At 47.0% G+C, this 22,314-nt stretch overlaps 1 protein-coding gene across 1 annotated transcript; it reads right to left on the reverse strand.

The window, feature by feature from the left end:
- Positions 1-4,145: 4,145 nt before the first annotated feature.
- On the reverse strand, positions 4,146-22,225 carry MEX3C (mex-3 RNA binding family member C). The gene is made up of 2 exons (XM_056324930.1): positions 21,390-22,225; positions 4,146-7,265 (listed from the first exon to the last, which is right to left on the reverse strand). Exons 1-2 carry the CDS (start codon positions 22,051-22,053, stop codon positions 6,040-6,042), a joined length of 1,890 nt encoding a protein of 629 aa, XP_056180905.1. The 5' UTR covers positions 22,054-22,225; the 3' UTR covers positions 4,146-6,039.
- Positions 22,226-22,314: the final 89 nt, after the last annotated feature.

A 22,314-nucleotide genomic window follows, 5' to 3' on the forward strand; every position in this document is an offset into this window, starting at 1 on the left:
TCACGTTTACTTGGCTCCTGGAGCCCAACCTGCCCTGGGATGGAGGGTGGCGGGGGCAGGACTGTGCCAGCCTGGCACAGCGAGCTGCGGCAACGTGAAATCCTGCAAAACCTAAACGGTTTGGGTTTGGGGTGTTTGTTTAATACCTGCCGCAGAACCAGAGCCGTGGGCATGTGGCTCCCGTGGAGGAGGGGTTGTGTGTGTCTGTGTCCTCGAAAGCCTTTAAGGGACATGGGGCTGGGGATCCCCGGGCATGGAAAGGCTGGGGACAGGCACCACCGGAGTCATCTGGAGCTGGTCATGGAATGGTTTAGGTGGGAAAAGACCTTTAAGATCATAGAGTCCATCCCTTAACCCAGCGCTGCCAAGTTCCACCCCCCCCAAATCACGCCATGCCACGCAGCATGTGGGCTTTCCTACAGCCCCTTGGTGCAGCTCCTTTGCCCCCAAACCCATTTGTTTTCTTTGCAACAACCTGCACCCCCAGCTCCTTCCATTCCTTTTGCATTTATTTACTTAAAATTTTACCCAAGCAGCTCCTGGAAATGCAATGTGACTTTGGAAAGAAAAAAACCCAACAAACTAAGGCTAAAGGTATTTTTTGGGGAAAAAAACCCCTCACAAACCAAACCCACTTATTTTTTTTGTTTATGCCAGTTACACTTCTGTCAGGAGTGGAGCCCTGCGGCACCAGCGTGGGATCCCACCAGCATGAGCCCTGGTTGCGGTACCAGAGCCGGGCTCAGCCACGGCAGGAGGTGGGTGCTCAGCACCTCAGCACCAGCTGCCTGCACCTTACCTGCACAAACCAGCCTGCCACATCCCACCCCCCCCAGCGCCGGCGGGTTGTCCTGGCAGCTCCAGTGAGCTGGAGCAGATGGGGCTGGGATGGGGCTGAGGAGGTGCCCGTGGGCAGGAGCTCACTCACCCGCTGGCGAGTTTTGCCTCAAACTCTCCATTCCAACCCCCAAAATCAGCTCAGCTCCTGAGTCTTGATGTGTTGGTGGGCTCATCCCAAGGGAAGAATCACCCTTCTGCCTCTGCCAGAGCTACAGGCAACGTAAGCATCCTCATGAGACATGGAAAAGGGCATTTTTGGCCCAAGGAGGGAGAGGATTTCTGAGCACAGCTCCCTGCCACGGTGCACCAGGCTGACTGCTCACAGAACTGAAAGAACAGCACCAAGTACAAAAGGATTTACTTTGTCTTGTTTTTTGGCTTGGGTTTTTTTGTGTGTTTTTTTTTTTTTTTTTTTAAAAAGCAAACAACTTAGAGCAGTTTGTTGCCAGCTCCTGTGCTGTACCTACTGTCCCCAGCAGCAGGTTTGAACCCCATGGGTAGCTAAGCAGGAACAGCCGAACCTTGGCTGATTTTCAGGACCCAACAGGAGATGCTGAGCACAGGGACGTGCCGTTCCAAGCACAGTTTGCACTGCTTCCCACCCCGAGGTTCGTACCGCTGCTCGCCAGCAGTATCTGCAACAGGGAGCAGAAAACAACCCCGAGTTCCGTCCCCAGGAGCCAGGAGAGGTTTCCTTTCCCCCCTGTTACCCCCAACAAGGAACCAGATGTTTCCCAGGACAGGGACTGGGCTTTCAGACCAGACAGCTGCTGCTGCAGGGGGGCAGGGCTGGGAGTCATCCTGCCAGATGAAGGTCCTGAGGGGCTTTTGGCTGATGCCAAACCAGCCTTGCCAGAGCCCCCCCCGCCTGGGGAGAGCTGCTGCAGGAGCGCCCCCCCCCCCCAGGCACCACACAGCCCAGCTGGGAAAGCAGCTCTGTTCTTCAGCGGCTGAAAGAAAAAAGAAAAAAAAAAGAAAAAGAAAAGAAAAGCAGCAAGCTTAATGCTTCCTTAAAACCTCACCTTGGAATGAAAAAAATAAAGTAATTTAGCTATTCTAACGAACCTGTCTGGCAGTGGGGCAGACCGGCTCATGCAGATGTATGCCTGGTGGCGAGTGCTTTCCTTTCCATGAGCAAGAGTTAAAATTCCAGGCGGGTTAGTCACCCATCACAAGTGCTCCTGAGCATGGAAAAATAAATTCAATTCACGACAGCAAATTGAGGAGAAGTGGAGTTTTTTAAGACCATGCCTGTCTTATGCAACTCTGAAGCAACCACAGCGCTACTTGCTCTGCTAAATAAAACGTGTTGGAGGGGATGGGATTTAAGATGGTTTATGCACATCTAGAAATAACGAGGTTCTATCTCCCTGCTGCCTGAGGTTTTCTGTCCAGGACCTCTTGCTACACTACAACTGCCCCAAGACCCAAGTGAAGTGAATTTAAATACTCTTTGATCTCTTCCCAAGACTTACTATTAAAAAGGCACTTAAAAAGAAATATTTTGTCTTCCTGAGGAAAGTGAACAGAAAGTTTAGATTTGAGGACACAGGCTCCAGGGTGGTGGCTTTGAGGAGCACAAGCAGATACACAGGCTCCACCACCTCCAGGTACCACAGGGATGTACCCCAGAACAGCTGATGATGAAGGAGATGTGAAACAACCCCCACGGAAGAATGGCCCTCGGGCATCTAAAATCCTTGGTGGAGCGGGAGAAATTCATAGACTAGTATCATAGAATGATGTAGGTGGGAAAAGAGCTTTCAGATCAAGTCCAACCGTTAACCCAGCACTGCCAAGGCCACCGCTAACCCCTGGCCCTGTGCTGCCAGGAAGAAGCAGGGATTATTCCCCACCTCCCCAGCCCGCAAAGAATAATCAGAAGCAGGTTCTGGTAATAAACCTAGCAGCACCCCAACATATCTACCCCACCGAGCCCCAGCAAGGCTCCCCTTCAGCACCCCCAGGCTGCAGGGAACAGCCTCGGGCAGCATTGCAAGCAGGATTTATAAATACACACCTCTGAAGCCAAACGGCCTTCAAATGCCTTTTCCTATTGACTGCTGTCACTCACCTCCATCCCAGGGAAGTCCATCCATGGTCCAGGTGCTCTGCTTTGCTGCAAACCTTCCCGGAGGGGAAGGGCTCCCTCCCACAGGCCCCCACTGGTGAGAAATCAAAGAATCGTTTTGGCTGGAAAAGCCCTTTAAGGTCATTGAGTTAACCCAGCACTGCCCGGGATGCTTCAACAGGGAGCAGTGATAAATCTGGATGGACATCGCTCAAGTACCCAAACACACCACAGCGACAGCCAGCACAACACCCAGACCAAGGAGCCTGCCGCTGGGCTCCTTCCAACTGCAAAACCAGAGTCAAAGAAGGAGGAGAGGCAAGAGAAGGCAGCTCATGGCAAGGAGGGGACGCGAGGACTTTCAATGGAAACAAGCGCTCTGCACCAGGCACAGGGCGCAAACCACCATCAGACTGGGAGGAAAACCAACAGGAGACCCGCACAACTTGACACCAGGAGGTACTTTCGCAACACCCCGTTGGAGCAGGTCCAGGGGAAGCCACGGGGATGGTCAGGGGCTGGGGCATCTCTGCTGGGAGAGCTGGGGTTGTCCAGCCCGGAGAGGAGAAGGCTCCAGGGAGACCTTACTGCAGCCTTCCAGCACTTAGAGGGGGCTCAGAAGCAAGATGGGGACAATTTTTAGAAAAGCCTGTCGCGACAGGACAAGGGGGATGGTTTTAAACTCAAAGAGGGGAGATTCAGACTAGATGGAGGGAAGAAATGTTTTACGCCGAGGGTGGTGAGGCACTGGCACAGGCGCCCCAGAGAGGTGCCCGATGGCCCATCCCTGGGAACATCCAAGGCCAGGCTGGACGGGCTCTGAGCAACCTGATCCAGCTGAAGGTGTCCCTGCCCATGGCAGGGGGCTGGGCTGGAGCGACTTTGAAGGTCCCTTCCCACACAAACCATCCCATGATTGCTGCTGCTGGCTGATGCTCACCAATACCAGCATGTGGAGTTTACCTCGCTGCTGTGCTGAAAGCCCCCTGAAATGCAAGCTCCCGAGTGTTACAGCTGGAAGACCACAAGTTGCTTGTCAAAGGCAGCATGTAAAGTCAGGAATTAGTGGAAAACAAGATTCTTTGCACATGAAGTCACCCAGCCACACCAAAGCCAGGTCCATGGTGTATTAAGCACTGGGAAACCCCCTGGGGGGGGGGGGGGGGGCATCAGCTAGCCACAGCCCCCGTGGGCTGCTCCAAGTGACAACTATGAAGACAGCAGAACATTCAAGTTAATGGAAACAAGTCTTTATTAAGTAACTTTTAATATCAGAAAAATAAAACTCTTGTAATTCTCTTTACAGCAAATATATAATATCAGTGCTTTGGCCATCATAAGTTAAAGGCCCTTTATCATAAAATATATGGTTTTTAAACTTTACTCAAATTGAATTTATAATCCCTATGACCTCCCTACATATACATAACAAAAAGTGTAGTAAAATTAGCAAATACTAAACTATATTGGTAGTTTATCATTCTTAGTTTGTGGTTTATAGAAATGGTACACGCACCTAATGTCTGTTGGTTCCTTGGCTTATTAGTTGCAGTGTACGATGCAATAAAATACAAAATACATGCTTGGTGAACATTTGTTCATATCTACGAGACTGCGGCTAGAGATTAGGTTTCAATACTGACATGTAACTACTCTACAAGCAATTACAGCATTAAAGTTATGCAGTACATAATATGCCATCAAGGCAACTCTTATACTGAAAATCATAAAATAAAAACCGTTATTTGTAAACTTTTATACGAAATGTAACTCTTCAAGTGGAAATAAAAAATAAAATTTTCTGTATATTTACTAGTTCAATACACATAATTTCTTTTTTGTTATACTGAGAAAAAAGCTTTGTCTCGTTTTGGGAAAATAATGCTTAAAAAAAAAAATAGAAAAATCCACCAGAACTCCACTTTGTGTCTTTTTTTTGTTGTTTTAATATATGCCAGCACAGATTTGGGAATGCACTGAGGATGAAAAAGCTAGGAACATCCACAGGTTGAAATGTAAGAAGCACGTTCAGAAGACTTTTTTTTTTTTTTCCCCCTCCTTGTGATTGGAAAGAGTTTTGAAATGAAGTAAACTGATTGCAGAGCCCCTGTCACAGCTGCTGTCATGAATAATACAAGGGCACATACGCAACTCCCCCTTTTTCCTTTTCCTTACTAAAAATAAAGTATCTATTTATATATATGTGCAAGACAAATACAGATTGAACATAAAAATGCTTCACATTTTGAACTATATACTCTTTACAAATGTAATTTAAGAACAGCTTGATCAGACTAATGAACGGAATGTCAGCATCCTCAATGTAAGTCGAAGTATGTGCATCCCAAAGCCCTTACTGAAATGGGATGAAGCCAGACAGACTTTTCCACATTACACAAAGAAAAGCAGTGGGTAGGAATTCACAAACCAAGACGCTCCTGATCCTCTGAACATACTGCCCTTAACTTGTTGGACAAAATGGAGGTGCATCGGGCCGCTTCTCTTGCCCCACCTCACCTCATTATCTAAACCTGCCAATAACATAATCCATTTCAATAAATCAAACTATGCTTTTTAAAAAAAGAAGTATTTGCAGTGCTGAAGAATTAGGCATAAGTTGTTGCATGAAGCAAAAAGAAAAAAAATATTTCCCCAAACCTGTTTTTCAAAACTGGCAGTGTAAAGAAGGCAGCATTGGAAGTGTTGTTTGATATATTGATAATGCCACAAACTCTCCACAGCAGACGAGTACTTCTGCATTCAGGCAACGAGGTTCATTGCTGCCAGCACACAGAAGTCAAACGCTTAAAAGAGATCCTTTAGAAAGCCTGTAAAATTTGTTTTTTCAGTTGTGTAATTGATGAAAACTTCCCCTCCCTGTGCCAGACAATCACACCAGATGTATCTCTGCTAAACATGCCATCTGCTTACACTGAACCGGACAGAGACCACCTAGGTTTAGTGTTACCGTAGCAGCCTTTTGAGAAAGTAGAAATTTATTAACAACTTCAGCCTAATCCCAAGAAAGCCCAACAGTCAGAATTCATTAGGAAGTTTACTAGAGGGTACCATTACACCCATGCCTTTAAGAGTTTTTAAGAAGTCCATATACAATAATATCTATATATTTAAGAGTGAATTTGGATTGCCTGAGTAACAGCTGTCTGGCAAACGGGACACGATGGCGTTTCCTTTTCACAGATTTTGTTGGCACACTCCATGCAGAAGAGATTGTGGCCGCAGGGGACCAGGGCCGCAATGACTTCGCTCTCGAAGCAGATCACGCAGTCGTGCTTCCGTCTCGACTCGGGGGGCGAGCTGGACGTGGAGCCCCCGTTGGAAGAGGAATAGCTGTTGGTACCATTGGAAAAAGCGGGGATGTATATGGGAAGGCCGGCTTGGTGGCCAGTGCTAGGCGGGTCGCTCCTCACTCTCCTAGCCAGCGGGTGATCGAGACTTTCTGGAAACGTGGGTGACAGGCGAGGAGTAGACGGCTGGCTCCCTCGGCGCTGAGGCTTGGCGTTACTAGCAGGGTCGCTACCGAAGCCAGAGAGAGGGTTTACAGGTTCAAAAGGAGTCCAAATGGTTTGGGAAGGCGTCGGTAAGGAGTCATATGCAGGAGAGTCGACCGCAAGGTCTTCCGTGCCCACCGAAGGCAGTGCTTCTCCAAACCAGAAGTTGCCTGTGCTGAATGGACTCGTGGGGCTGAAGTCAGCCAATCTATTGCTTCCAAAATAGGAATCTGTGGAGCCACTTCCCAAGGAGCTGGAGCTGTCATTTCTATAATTAGAAATCATTCTGGTGCGGCTAGGAGGGACAAGATTAGAAGCAAGCCATGCAGACCCGAGAGTGCCACCTTCGAAGCTCACGTCAGTACCGTTGTAATGGAAATCGTTCTCTTCGTTCAGCTCTATGTAGTTCCCAGTACGCATGGCTATGTGCATCTCTATCTCCTCACGCGCGCGGTCGACGTTTTCGGGCATTCCTGTGACTTCGAAGACTGGCTCCTTGTCTCTGCTGGGAGTGACTATGTAGGTATGGGTCTGCTGCTGAATTCTTTTGATTGTAGCTCCTTTCGGTCCAACCACTAGCCCAACTACACGGTAAGGCACCCTGACTTGGACTGTCGTCTGACCTGGCAGGTTGGGGGTACATGGCAAACCTCCCAGGGCAGGGCCGTTCTTGTTGCGCGACGCTCTGATCATGGAGAAGTGTTCGGCAGCTGACAGAATTTCCCTTTTGGCCATGGCTACGTCCTCTTTTCGTCCAGTGACAACAAAGATGGGCTCTTCTCCACGAACGGGGGTCTTAATGTAAGTATTTGTCTTGGCCCGTAGTGCTTTTATTTTGCAACCTGTTTAAAGGAAATACATGCAAGTTTAGCGAGACATCTAAGTTTAGAAAGCCACAAGAAAGCAGTCTATTTTAAGCTGTTTGAGAGCTTCAAGAAACCATAGGGTGAAACCAGAAGCAGCTGTTTTCATCTCTGCAAGCCACATTACAGAAAGTGGTAACAACTTCTACCTATTATTTCCAAACAGACCTCTTGACACTTGGGAGCCACAAACTGTTTTAGCAACATTTCTTGGGCTGCTTTAGCCTATAATTTCCTCAATTACTATTAGATGGTGAACAAACGTGGATGGCTTTTTCTCTCCAAGAGCCACGCTTGTGATTATCCCATAAACATTGGTGGGTTTAAATTTTTTCCATCGATGGGGTATCCTTCAGTTATTTTTAAGATCCTGCAAAAAGGAGTCAAGGCTCACTCATTTGCGCACGTAACTCTACTGGTATGCTAGCCTTTCACTGACAAGCGTGACCTAAAACCAAATCAAACATTTACAAGCAAGAGAAGGGTATCTCAACCTCTGTAGGATATAGATAAAATTATTGAGTTACTGAGAACTCTTCATTTGCTTCCTGTTAGCAATAAATGTTATTTAAACCTTACTCTTCCCTGTGGGATGAAGGAGCTACTCCTTGAACTGTCAAGTAGGAGTTCAAGCGGTTTGTTGCATGCAAATAAGGCTTGCTATGTGATATTATGTGCCTACGTGGAATTTCTCTCGTTACCTGGGTAAACACAGTCTGAAAGAGAAGCACAAACTTAGCGGAACATTTGTCTCTGGTTTTTGGAGACTGAATTATAAAGTTTGCCAGGACACGGCGGTGGCAGGCTCTTTCCTTAGATGCTTACGGTGTTTTGGCGTGGTGCATACAGAAACACCTTCTACCCATCACAGGACCAGAACAGCAGGCAGCGCAAAATTAAGACACGCAAGCAGGTCCGTGACCTGCAAGAGAGCCTACTGGACTTAGTCTTAACTGAATTTCACCTATATTAAAACCAATTCAAAAGCACATCACCCTAAATGTCATTTTACAGCAAACCTCATCTTGAAATAACTGTAAGCAACATTTGCAGATCAAGTGCTTTTAAGCATCATTTCACTTGCAGAGTGAAATTTGTTCCCATTTTTCTCATTTACTTGAAGTACCTCATGTCTGGGTCCACAAAAGTGTCTCTCAAAATAGAATTGTGTCAGTCCCTCACACCCAAGTACCACTAGCAATAATTTTACAGTTCAAAGGCCAAAGATGCACTTTAGTCAGGACTATCTAGTAACAGAAAAAAAAGCAAATACACAGATGCAAGCTGGAATAGAGGGAAGGAAGGGCTGCTTGTTGCAGGGCCCCTGCACACAGCAAGGAAAAAAGCTGAACACAACAGCCCTTTGTTTCCAGGACACAGCTGGAGAGGAAGTTCATTATCTTCAACAGCTCGTCAGGAGGGCTCTCAGAGGCCCTACCTCCACCAGAAAGCGCAGGGAGGACCACGGGAGGGCTCCCGCAAGGCCAGGAGCGAGGCACAGGCAGATCTGCACAAAGAGGGGGACACAGACCCAGGAGCCCCACAAGTAGTTTGGCAAGCGCAGCAAGTATCTGCAGGGGAGAACAAACCCATGAGCCTCAACCTCCCAGGACAGCCCGCTGAGAAGGGCATTAGTGCTCTAGCAGATAAAAGAGGGGAAAAAATACAGACGTGAAGTAGCAAAGCAGAGAGCCTTTGAAGCCGTGCCATTTCCCTGCTCGTAACAGACAGCAGCACCTCGCTTTGGCAATTTGCCTTTACTCTCTCCACCTCTTTGTTTGCGTTTTTTCCTCTTAAGTACATCTGCTCACCCGCTCTGCTTCCCATTCCTCCACGGTTACTCAGAAAAGATGGTGGGCTCAAACCTTAAACCCGTAAGGATCCCTAAAATGGTGCTGATGAAGTTTTCACACCCATCAAGCCCTCTTTACTGGAAGACCTGAAACCAAAGTCATCTCCTGGTGGGTATTAATTATTTTCCAATTTACACGACTTATTTTCATTTACTCCACCCCACCCAAGTATATATCCTTATTTCCTAAAAACTACTGAGGCAGCATTTAAATACCAGGAGCATCTAGCACAAGACACACATGTATTAACAGCTATATAATTCTTTTCCATATGCCACAGTTCAGAGCCTACTTTATTCTAGATTCTGAAGCGCCTTAGCAATTCTTACAGTTTACATTTTAGACAAGATTTTCCCAATCTTTTAGAAGCCCAGATCAAGTGAAAAATCTGCACCTTCAGCTCCATTCCCCACGTGAGCTGCAACTCCCAGAGACTGCTTCGCCAGAGCCACATTTCCAAAGCACTCTGGTGCGAAGAAAAGCCTTCTCGCCTTTCTTCCGCAGGCTGCTGAATGATGCAGACCAAGGTGGGCAGAGCTTTTCTTTTAAGGCATGAGTCACATACCTAGAAAGCAGGGGCCAAACGCTGCCTCAACTCCCTGCAGTGGCAGAACAAGACTTTTCAGCATTGGAAAGATGGCTTCAATGGAAAGCCGACTCCGCAGACCGTCAAGGTCAACCCTCAAACTTGATCTGAAGTTAGGAAGAACTGAAGAAAGTCACCACATACAAAACCCAACATTTCTGAATGAGTCAGTCAACACCCACTGGGTTTTGTCTGCAAGGAGTGCTGGAAAACCCCGCAACAGCCAGTCATGTCAAAACGCGAGGTCAGTAGCCCATTCTACCACCTCTGAAGGATGATCTTTCTATTTGCTTTTACCCAGCTGCTCTGGCTTCCCACCCTCCCCCATCAGTCACTACACTGAGGCGATGATACAAAGCACGGCTGATCCCATCCCCTCTCCAACAACTCACAGCAACCAGAGGCACTGCGGCCACAATGACACAAGGTCGGTCAGCTATGAAGTCACGTGGCCAAAGGATGAATCAAGAAGCTTCCCAATCCCCTGAGCTAAGTAATCACAGAAAGACAAAGGGGAAAAAAACAAAACATACTGCCCCACACTTTTGTAATAAATCATCAGATCTTTGTATCCAAGATTCTGAAATACACAGATTAAAAAAAGCCTGAAAAGAGGACTTCTAGACTGGGAACTCAATATAATCAAACCTTTCAACGTAATTTTAGTTTTGGTATGATAATGGAAGTTATTCAATACAAGTTATCATGCTTGGTTCAGCAGCATAAGCACTCCTAAGCAGCATGTTCAGCCCTAAGTACATACTGACATAGTTGATGCAAACCCCTTTAGTTTTGCTTTTGTTTAGGTAAAGATTTAGTGCTTGCAAAGCTTTAGTACTTGCCTGCCCAGGCACCTGAGGAGGAGCTGAGCCTGTACCAAGCCCTGCAGGCAGCGTTCATCCTGTGCTGGCTGATTTGTATCATTCTTCTCAAGCCTCCTCCCCATTTTTCCCTTAAGAGGATTATCTGACTGAACATTTTAAACACACTATGAACGTTATACTCCCCAGGAAACTTAAAGGTAGCTCTGAAGGAACAGTTTACCTCACACAGCTGATTTAAAATGATCACATACTTTCTTCTGCCCTCCCCCCCCCCCCCCCCCCCCCCCCGGAAGTGAGAGTGAGATGTAGCAGCCACAGCACCCACAGTCCTTACCCATCGCAGCACCAGCCAGCTCAGCCTTCACTCCGACTTTCACCTTTCATCATCACAAACGGGACAAGGTAAGTCAAACCCAGTACCAGGCCACTTACTCCACGAGGGAAACTCCCTGGTGGTGCCGGCAGAGCCAAGTGACCGCAGCGGGAACACTGTGCACGCCTGCCTCATGCCACGCCAGCGGGCCTGCTGCCATGGACCACCAGCAAAAGCATCCCCCTGACTCCTCTGCCCAGGAGAAATGGAACCTTCCTCTCCATTTCTTTCTTCTGCTGAATTCACCCCAGTGCCACACACTGGGAATGGGACAAGGATTGATTGACAGATGAGGATCCTTTCGTTACATGGTCTCTTCCAATGGGAAGGGAGTCCTTCATGCTTCTCAGTACCAATATTGGCAAAATGCAGCCTGTCAAAGCAGAGAAGCAGGGACACACACTTCATACCCACGTCCCTCCTCCAGCTCTTGCCAAACACTGTGAAACTGGGCTTCAGGCATGCACAGGAACCCAAACCTTCTTACCATCACGTCTGTTTAACCTTGCCTCCTCAATTACATAGGGCTTTAGGAAAAAAAATCCTGAAAAAAAAAAGTTTACCTAAATAGAAACCCAAAGGGCACGGTGGGTAAAAATTCAGCACGCAGTCCCTGTGAACCACAGTCAAATGATGATACCAGTTTCTTCTCCTCCCCTGCTCCTGCCAAGTACCTAGCTACAAGAGAACCTCCTGTAGCTCCTTAGACACACAAGCCCTGTGGGAAGCCACGGGTACCGCCTGGACTGTCAGAGCAGCGAGCAGGGTGAAGCTGCATTAGCCCCAACTCCTCTCTGACGCAGAAGGCAGGGCTGATGAGCAGCCCCGACCAAACCTGGCATCCTCCAACTTGGCCCCAGAGCAACTGCAGGCAAAGCAGAGATCTCGCAGATAGGCCTCCGCAGCTCATCAGCTCTAAAGACAAAGCCCTAGTTCACAGGAATATATTTTTCAGTAGCTTTGCCGTTATCTGAAGAAAGGCAATACTGTATTACAGCCTCCACTCTGCATACAGTCTTCAGCACCCTAACCACCGATTTTGCAATATGCTGACACCACGCAAGGAGGCAGCGACAGAATAATTAGTGGCATCGACCTGGAACCACAAGTTGCTGGTAGAACCGTGACTAATTCCTTCCCTAGAAAGTAAGGGCAGGGTCTGGGAAGTCCCCGCAGGGGATGGCACAGCGGTGCCAGGCCGGCCAATGTGAGAGGGGACTGCACAGGGATTTGTTTTCTCTGAACCTGCAACTGTTGTGTATGGACAGAGCTTTAAAAGTAGAGCCTGTTAAGCTGGCACAGCCCTTATTTCATTGCCAAGTTGCCACAAGCTTTTAATTGGAGAGTGAGAACTCCTGCAGCTAAGGTAAGGAAGATTTGCAGAGACTGAAACACTGGGTGTACCAGAAAGCGAACAGCTGCTGGGTCTGCCGAGCATAACACTGCCCACCTGATTAACAAACAAAGAAAAATTAATCTACTTCATTAAGAATGACTGCTGTACGTGTTTTTCAGCAGAGCTGTTTCATTCCCACGGGTGGTACAAGCTGCATTCTTTTGCTTAAACACTGAATGCTCCCTCTCCGATGTGACATGGCTAAAAACATCTATCCGGTTTGTGATCATACAATATATGCCCCACTTACTAATCAGAGATGAAGCGGCATTGGACAGAAAATAAAATCCTATTCCAAGTTGTTTAATGATTAAGCCTCCTTAAGCAGGCTGGCTACCCAAGAAAATTAAGACCAGAACATTTCTTGCACTCCACTAGGTTATTAAAAGTCATATGACATATACTACCTGTTGTCTGGTCAGTTGATGGACTGACTCTGGTTCACCTTTTGCCTAAGATCAATTGATTCATCTCACACCTTGTTTTAATTCATGGACTGGAGAACTTCAGCTCCCAACAATACTGTTTTTTCAACTGGCTGTTGAACATAGCTAGTGGATTAAAGGAAGACAAAGAAAGTAATTTCTCCACACTTGCAAAAGATGATGATCTGTACAAAAAACTAGATCTATGTACTCAGGCAGCTACTTATCAGCTATTACTTATTTATTCTTTTCATTTTTGATTTTAGGAATGAAGGCTGTAAAAATATCGCTTCTAAACTTTGTTTTTGAACAATTTTAGGAGACAGGCTTAACCTGGATAACAATTATCAAACAGAATTTTTTGAATGCAAGTTCTCATTTATTTTTATGCAGCTTTCCATACAGCAAGTTGCAGAAGGTAAACTGAGAGACACCTCACCGCAGAGCACAGCATCCATCCTGAAGACAGGACTAGACCAAGCACCAACGGCTTTAACGGCTCCCCATTAGCATTCTATAGCGCAGATAATAGTCTGATCACTATTTGGGTTAATTAGACAGTAAGATTAGGGCTCCCCTGTGACAACTAGACATGATACATGCCAGAGAGCTAACAAATATGAGTACACCATGAGACAGGAGCAGCTTGCAGCTGGGATTTGCTCAGGCTCACGGGGCAGGCTGCTGGCAGGTTTGGAAACAGGAGGTGACAGTCTCCAAAGAAGAGAGCAGGCTAACTGCTTAAACGGGCACACAGACATGGGCAGATTTTAAGGAACAGCTGTTTTGTTCACCACCTCACAAACCAAAGCGATCTCCTCCTCCCTGGTGGTACTCGAAACAAAGTTCCTTGGAGATGTCCGCATGAAACACACAAGTAGAGTCGTGAGATTAACGTCCCTGGGCAAAGGCTCTTCCTGCAGGCTACCCAAGTGCTAGCATGTGCTCCTGCTCTTCACTGGGTTGCATTTTTTAGAGGACATTTCCTATTTAGCACAGTAAGGATGCCTTGTAATGAGAACCCACCAAGCAGAGCTTCTTCCCAAATTTACAGTCCAAAATGTGATATGGATATCATTGCAACCCAAAACTTGGGAACAAAGTTCTGGCTTCCTGCACTGGAGTGTGGCTGTATTAATGGTTGCAGACAACGACTGTACCTGAGAAGTGCTGTACCTTGGTAATGACCATCTTTCACTTCTAACTGTAATGACACCACAATAAGTAATGCTACAAGTAGGCACATTAGTGACATTAGTGTAGAGGAGAAAGAGAAACTCAACTGACAGCCACTCTGATAAAGTTACTCTAAGAGAAGGAAAGAAGACATACAGGTCTCTCACAAAAAAATAAAAATTAGAGCATTTTATACCAAAGACATTTTTCCTACCTCCTGACCCCATCATTAACTTACCACTGCAATCAAAGGCTTTTAGTTACACTGCAGTTACCAAACCCCCATGCCTGCCTGTGGGACATTTCAATATGACTCACGCTATATATAGCGACCGAGACTGCTCCCATTATAATTCCATCACACTTACCCACTTTTGGGGAGCAACTGACCACTTACGTCGCTTTGTATTTTTTACATGTTCAAATGCTAAGAGGAGACATGACTTTCCTACTTGTCATCATCCAGCTGGGTTTTTAGGCTAGATACTTTCCAGACCTGCACTTCAAGTCTGAACGCACCAGGCGCCGCAGCCACATGGGCTCGCTTAGGTACCGGGAAGCAGGACAACCTGGAGATCCCGAGTACTTCAACTGAGAGCCAAGGAATCACAGTCAACTACTTGGCTGTGCCAGACCACAGGGAGCAGGATTTTGGTTGGCCCTACTGCTGCCAAGCTAACAGGTGGGAAGAGGTCAGCTTTAAGTGTCTCCGATGATGCTGAGGAAGCTTCCCAAGATAGTTTGTGAACTCTCAGGGACACTTCCCTTTTCTGGGAAACAAAAGCCCTGGCTACAGAACCACACAGAAACTCTTTACTGAGGATTTCTTAGTTATGCATCAATTTATCAATCCATTTAGATATCAATCCTGTACAGAATGAAGTAGTCAGCCTGCACACTGTTTCTTTTCTCTATCAGGCTGGGACAATCTCTCAAATCAGCAATCTTACCGGCAGAGGAATATTCCAATTCCCAAGACAGACTGCAACTCAGTAAACAAGTTACATGCTGCAAAAGAGCTAGAGGGCAGCAACTTATATTATTAATTACTTGCACTACTGCAGCACCAGGCCCATGGCAGCAGCTGCTGAGCATAATTAGAAAGATTCAGTGGTAGAAAAGCGATCATTATGAGAGAGATTACATCCAGGCAGCTACAGGAAAACAGTTGTTTCCATTAGGAACACTCATCTAGTGAATATAACAGATTGGTGCAAGCAACAGGATTGGGAAAGCTGACCTGCCAAAGGAGGCTACTAAAAGGGACCACCACTCAACACGCCACACAGCGTGCCACGATGGCCAGTAAAAGGAAGATTGCAAAAAACCTATGCAAATCTTCACCTGCACCCAATCCTCGATTCAAAAGTGCTGTGACACCTGTTTTTTCACACACAAAAATCCTACGGTATATTGTAAAATGAACTAGAAGGTAAAGAGTAAGAGATACTGTGTTGTTGTTCAAAGGAGCAGCAGAGAACTCTGTGCAGGCTGCAGAGCTACCGACTCATATCAGTGAAGGAAACTCAGATCTCAGACGTTGGCGAGATCTCATGAACTTAAAGGAATACCTGCAAGAGAGAGAAAAGGAAGACATTCTTAAAGAGTAACTGAAATTTGAAACAAATGCTTGATTTACAGCTTTTTGGTCTTGCCTTTGATTAAATAATAATTAAAAAAAATTATGTTCTAGTGCTCAGCAGCCTTTTTTTCTTACAGCGAGTTTGCAACCCTACTCCTGTTAAATTTTTTTGCCTGCAATGAGGAATTGGCTCTGTGGGGTGGAGATATTGCATGAAAAACAAATTTAAGATCTCTGAGATGTCCAACACTTCATTTAGAACAAAGCTTCTCTTCCAGAAATTCAGACCACAGTGCACCAGAAGAGAGAGCAGCATGAGCTAAGACAGGGAAACACACAGTATCTGCTGACTTTAACAGCTTAAAAAAACATTCATCACCGTTTTCTCATGCCACAGACAGGTTAGCCCAGTGCAGTTCGGAAGCACATTAATCATGATTTCTTTTGTATGCACATGTCAAACTTTACAAAACCCATACTCTTTCAGAACACAGCTATTTTACAAGAAAAACAATAAGGACCAGAGGCTTAGAAACTGCATTTTACCTTGCAGTATTTATATTATTTTAATTTCAGCTTCATAAAAAAAAAAATCTTACTTATGCAGGTATTCATATGTTAAAATCTACAGAATTTCTGGCAGACTACAAAAGAGAAAAAAAATATCTCCAGCATGCACTGTTTGGTGTGCTTCCCACCCAACAAGCCAGACAAGAGCAGCATTTATGACTGAGGATTTATGATCCCAGCTGGAGAACCTGCACCCTTCTGACACACTTTGCAACTCGAGTTGGAACTTTGCATAGCACAAATGACAAATAGCAGAACTGAAATGATGTTTGTCACACAGTACCAGAGCAATAAACCACCGAAACTTCAGCAGTGACTGCAGACTGTGCCAGGCCACGGTATGCTCATGTTCCTGGAGTTCCAGGCTCTAAAAATGACAAGACTTCCAACTTCTTAGAAAAACAGCTTTTGTAATGGATTTCAACAAATGCCTCAAGTTTTCTTTCAGTCTTTAGAACAAGCCATTTAATACAGCATTTATTAACCTGCTTGTTATAGAAGACGCAAAAAAAAAGTCATCTGAAGTTTAACTGCCTTTTCAGCTTTCACTTAAAATAAGTCAGCTGAACCTGTGGTCTTTGTGGCAATCAGCTGACACCAAGATACATGATGACTTCACTCACACAAATTAAACTTATTCATGAGAGTGGAAATCTTAGAGCATCCAGTTTTAAAAAACAACAATATGCAACTCAGACTAGTTAACTATGCTCACGCTGACTACTTCTTACAGGTCAGGAATTAATAACCAGTCACGGCTACATAAGTATTGTCAGTAATTCAGTAACATTATTATCACAACCCACCGAGACATAAAACCAGACATACAGTTCTTTCTGAAAGGACTATAATTATCTCACCATAGGACATTTATGTACTGTACTCAGCTAACACAAGTATTTGCTCCAGGATTGTTTTAGCACTGTTTCCACTCCCCGAGAGCAATAGCTATTGTTTTTATTTGGCTGTTCATCTCTGCCAGATAGTTATCGGCTACCAACAACTTAATAAGAATTTGTTTTGTTGTTTCAACTTACAGGACTATTTTAAGCAAAGTAGTATTTTGCTCAAGAGCCCACATTCAAAAGCAAAGAGCAAAAAGGAGCCCAAGATCATTAAATATGCATAAAAATGTTATTTTAGTTGCAAGGCTGTCTCATGCACAGCAGTTTTGTCATTATCGATTTAATCAGTGAAATAGGATGATATCATTCCTCCTCCTCTTACTCATCTGGGGTTTGGAGACCGCCCTGCCCGTTTCAAGTTCTGCAGCCATCATCCAAACTATGTGTACTGAAGGAAGAGAAGCATCACGCTTTACAGTTAAGTAGCTTCAACTCGAGCGATGTCTTAGACAAGAACAGTATTGTCAGCTTCATCAAGGATATAAATGCTTGGGAAATCTCGTTACTTGGACAGTCACAATGCTGGAACACATTAGCAAATATATTCCAGCAATCATTATCTGAAGACAGTGAATACACTCAGGGATGCAGCATCTCCCTACAGGACAGACTTTTGTCCCTTCCAGCATCTCTCAAGTTTTCTGTTCATGTCTTCAGACACCATCCCTCTCTCGTGCATTATTCAAAAGAGCTTTTAGTGTTTAAACATGTCTTCTTTTTTTAGCATAAAGAGAGTAGTGGGGAGCACTAAAGACTCCAGTGAAACTTGTCAAATCCTTCTCAATGCCCACCAAGCCATGGCAGGACTACTACAGAAAACCACCATCACCAACTTTATGTATGGGAAACAGTTTTCAGGTGATCCACTGCAGACTTTCAGAAGTCCTTCACATGCTTTAGAGATTAAAAAAAATAGAATCTTCCAAGTTGGACCGCCACAAGTTTTTTTAAGTCTGGATACACACTTATATAATTTTGGGTATACTCCCTATGCCAGCTTTTCTCAGTCAAACAAGGTCACCTCCTCAGCAATGCAGCTTTCTTGCTACCACTTCTCAAAAGCACTTTCTCCAACTTTTTTCTTTTTTAACCCAATGCAACTTTGTGCATGCAGGATTTTTTAGCTGCTGACAGCAAAGGAAATCACTTTTCTGATCAGCATGATGACTGGCCAACTTACTGAAGGTTGGATTCAACAGCTAGTTCAAATTCATACAGGAAGCCTGTACAATGCCATGAATGGAATCTAGTTTTCCTGGCTTCCAGTCACATGCCTTTAGAAGAATAAAAGGATACAAATATCTCCTCCTTTGTTGCTCACCTTTGAGATTCTTCCACTTCAAAGACTACAAAGAATTATATTACACTACGCCAACCACTGTACGTCAGCTTAATTTTGGAGGGTACAAGTGGAATAAAAAAAAAAAATGTTGAGGACATCTAAGATTCAAAAAACACCCAACAACAAAAATAAGCACAGGAAACTCACCAGGTTTCAGAGATACTACAGAACTTTTTTTATTATTATTTAAGAAGGAATTCCTACAAGTCATTAAAAGAAAATCCTACTTAAGCCTTTTCCAGTGATACAAAAGCTTCCAGCAACAACACACTGAACTACTGCCACAATAACTAACCCAGCAGCCTCCAACGTAGCTTCACAAGAAAACAGTCAACCACAAAGTACGTTTCAGGCACTTCACACCTTCCAAAGCTGCCACATCCCACATCTGTGCACAGCTACCAGCACAGATTCGGCAAGAGCATCTACCCAGGTGGGAACCTGCAACATAGTGACCTTGAGCGGGGCTGTGGGAGCACCACTTCAGCACCTGAAGTGCTATATTTCCGAAGCTTGCACATAATTGGAAAAAGTGTTACATGCAAGCACTGTCAAGGTTTTTGCTTGTCTACAGCTCTCTTGGGAATTGGGGGCTCCTTCAGTCTGATACTGTGTCTAGAAATTCTCTTCCTCCATGCAAAAAAATTAAATTTGGATAAAGAATACTATGGAATTCTGGTTATCATTACTCTTTCAATTAGGGGGTTAGGACTTACAATAAACATGTTTTCAGACACAGCAGCGGGGCCTCCAGCAAAGCCTAGATCAAACTCAGCACTCATGGTATTTCAGAGCTGATGTTTTTGGGCCGCAGACATTTCAAGTTCTTTTTATACCTCACGAAGACAGCAACAGAAAGAATATAAACTTAATCTTCGTGAAAATCCATCAGAAGTAACATTCCAATTGCATCACCCTTACATAATTACATATTAAAGTATTACAGCATAGAGGAGCCTGGCATAAAACTTCAGCTGAATTTGTTCGAGACAGTGCAACCAGCTGGTTACGGTGCATGCTAGGAAGAGAATATGCAGCACCTTCATTTTTAGAGAGCAGAACAATCAGCAAAGGATGCAGCTTCAGCCAGCCTTGCTCAAAGCAGACCAAGCTGCGCTACAGCTGACACCACTTTGCTGGGCTAGAGCACAGACAGACACACACAAAGCAGGTGGGTGAGAGCACAAGAGCCTCTAGCCCATGCCGTCAGCCAGCACAGCTCTGGGCCATAAAAGGAGATGCAAGGACTAGTATTTCTAAGAAATCTGGCAAATATTTAATGGAACTAATACAAGTTATGTAAGTCAGTCTCTAAATGTTAAGTCTCCATCGAATGAGAATTTTGGAGGACCTCCTTACACAAAGCTTTTGGGCAAGTATATTTGGTAATGATTTTTTTAGTTCTCCCTCCACTCCTTCTGCTCCTTCCCCTTTTGTAACCCTAATTCTTTTTATGATACAATCCCTCCCCACAGAGGCTAAATATTTTATCACAAGCTAAACAGTGTGACATCAGATAAGAAATAAAAGCAGAAGCAGCAAATGAACTCTTCAGGAACAGTGATCCTATTTTTTATGCAAACTCCATTCTCTTGTTTTTAAGGGACTCAAGTACTGAAAAATACACAACTGAGAACAATCCTGATCTGGTGGAGAATAAACACAGCAGCCTGACCAGTCCTTGAAGCCCAACAGTTTGTATTTCTCATTTAAAGGGCTGCAGCAATAACAGTTTTCAGTCCTGTTTTCCACCCTCCTGCACCCCGCCATCCCCAATGACATATGAGCAAAGACTCAAGACATTCAAACACTATTTCTTGGAAAAGATATTTTCTGCTTAAAAGGATGGACTTGTCTGCATCAGAGGAAGCTACCTGCCAATTTCTGCAGCACAGCTGTTGGTTCTCCTTTGACACACCCAACAAAAACCCCACCCTTGACTGCTAAAATCCTAAAATAAACACAGCAAGAGGAAAAAAGAAAAAAAGTCTGCCTAAGCATCAGTGTTCAGTGGGCATTTTAGTACCACATTGGTTTAGACTGGTTTTTACCACTTCGTCCATATTCCAGGGAAAAAAGGAAACAAAAGCCACACTGATGTAGAGACCAGACAGCATAACCACTTGTTATCAGAGCTGATCAGCAAACGAGACACACCACCCCCAAACCAATAAAGAGTAACACACACACAAAAAAAAAAGGAAGAGGAAGAGAGTGGCAACTTCATTGTCTGCTTTTCCACACCTACACTCGACACTGCTCAGCACTTCTCCTGATGCACAAAAAGTGCTTTTAATATTAGGTTCACTGCCAGAGAACTGGCGCAAAACATCATCTTTCTAACTCCTCCAAGCACTGCTCCCACAAGACCACATGAAAGGCCAAAACCGAACATGACATCACCGATATGACCTTATCCTAACAGCGTAACAGAGACCCAGGGAGTCTAGCAAGAGCAATCAACAGGAAGCCACAACCCCAGCAGAAAGACAAGAGCTTCCACCCAGAAGAGGGCTGCATGTGGCTCCTTTCTCCATCTTGCTGGCCCCAGAGGTCCCACTTTGCCTCAGTGTGCTCCATGGGAAGCTGTAGGAAGAGTGTCAGCCCAGGGCCTGCTCTGCCGGGCACGTTAAGAGGCCTTCACCCCAAAGTCTCTGTAAAACACAGTCCAAAGTTCCTGGGGTGAAGCGTGGCTTCCTTCCGAGGGCCACAAGCTGAGCATCGCTGAGGACCAAAGCCTGTGCCAACACCTACCTGCCCACGGCCACACTACACACTGTTTTACAGCCAAAATTAACCATAAGCCAAGGTCTGAGCGAAGCCAGTGCTGGCTCTCGGCTCCTCCAGCAGGGCCGCCTGTCCCCGCTGGGGAAGCCGGGGTGTGGAAACGAGGTAGGCCCCAGGGCCACGAAGCCCCTACCGAGGTGAGGGGGCTCCCCTAGCCGCCTCCCCCCCATGGGGTGCTGCGGCCAGTGGCCTGCCCCGAACCCCGGGGGCCGGGCAGGGGGCCCAGGCCTCGGCCCGGCCGCCCCCCCCCCCGGGGGTACCCCCCGCCCCGCTGCCCCACTCACCCTGGCGACCCACGATCTCGGCCACATGCTCGGAGCTGGGCACGGGCACGCACTCGGTGGTGTTGACGCTCTTTCGGCGCAGCAAGGCCGCCTGTTCGCCGTTGAGGCCCGCCGCTCCCCCGCCGCCGCCGCCCAGGCCGCCGCCGTAGGCGTGGGACAGCATCGCCGCCATCATGCCCTGAGGATCGTCCGCCCCGCAGAGCACCCCCGCCACCTCCTGCGCATCGAAGGAGGACGAGAGCAGGACGGAGCCCAGCCTCGGCAGCAGCGGGAGCGGCTGGGAGGGCGAGGAGGACGAGGAGAGCAGCAGCAGCGCGGCCGGGTCCTCCTCCTCGTCCTCCCCCGCCAGCAGCTCCTCCTCCAGCTCCAGGTCTCCCTCGTCCCCCGCCGCCGCCTCCTCCTCCGCCTCGCCAGGCCCCGGCTCTCCGGAGGGATCAGGCAGCGGCACTATGCCCGTCCGCCGCCGCCGGGCTTGCCGCCGGGCCGCCCCCACCTCTCCGCCGCCGGCAGCGGGCAGGCCGCAATCGCGGAGGCCGAGAGCGGCTAGGCGCTGCTGGAGCAGCAGCAGCGGCGGGTGGTGCGAGGGGAGGCGCGGCGGTTCGGCGGGCTCGGCGGCGGGGGAGGCCGCGGCTGGGGAGGCCGCGGCGGTGCTGCCGCTCGGCATGGCGAGGGAGGCGGTGCGGGCCAGGGTTAGCGGCGCCGGGCCGCCATGCCGCGGCGGGCAGCGAGCGTGGCGGGCGCGGCCTGGGCACGGGGGCCGCGCTCTTCAGCGCGCCTTTTGTCCCATGGCGCTCCCCTCGGCGGCGGCCGCGGGCGGCGGCGGCGGCGGCGGGGGCGGGGCGAGCAGGAGGAGGAGGAGGAGGAGGCGGTGCCGGCCCGCCCCGCGCTTGCAGCTCCGCCATTGGGCGGTGGAGCCGGTTCCTGG

Source organism: Falco biarmicus, chromosome Z (genome assembly GCF_023638135.1).
Source record: "Falco biarmicus isolate bFalBia1 chromosome Z, bFalBia1.pri, whole genome shotgun sequence".
NCBI lineage: Eukaryota > Metazoa > Chordata > Aves > Falconiformes > Falconidae > Falco > Falco biarmicus.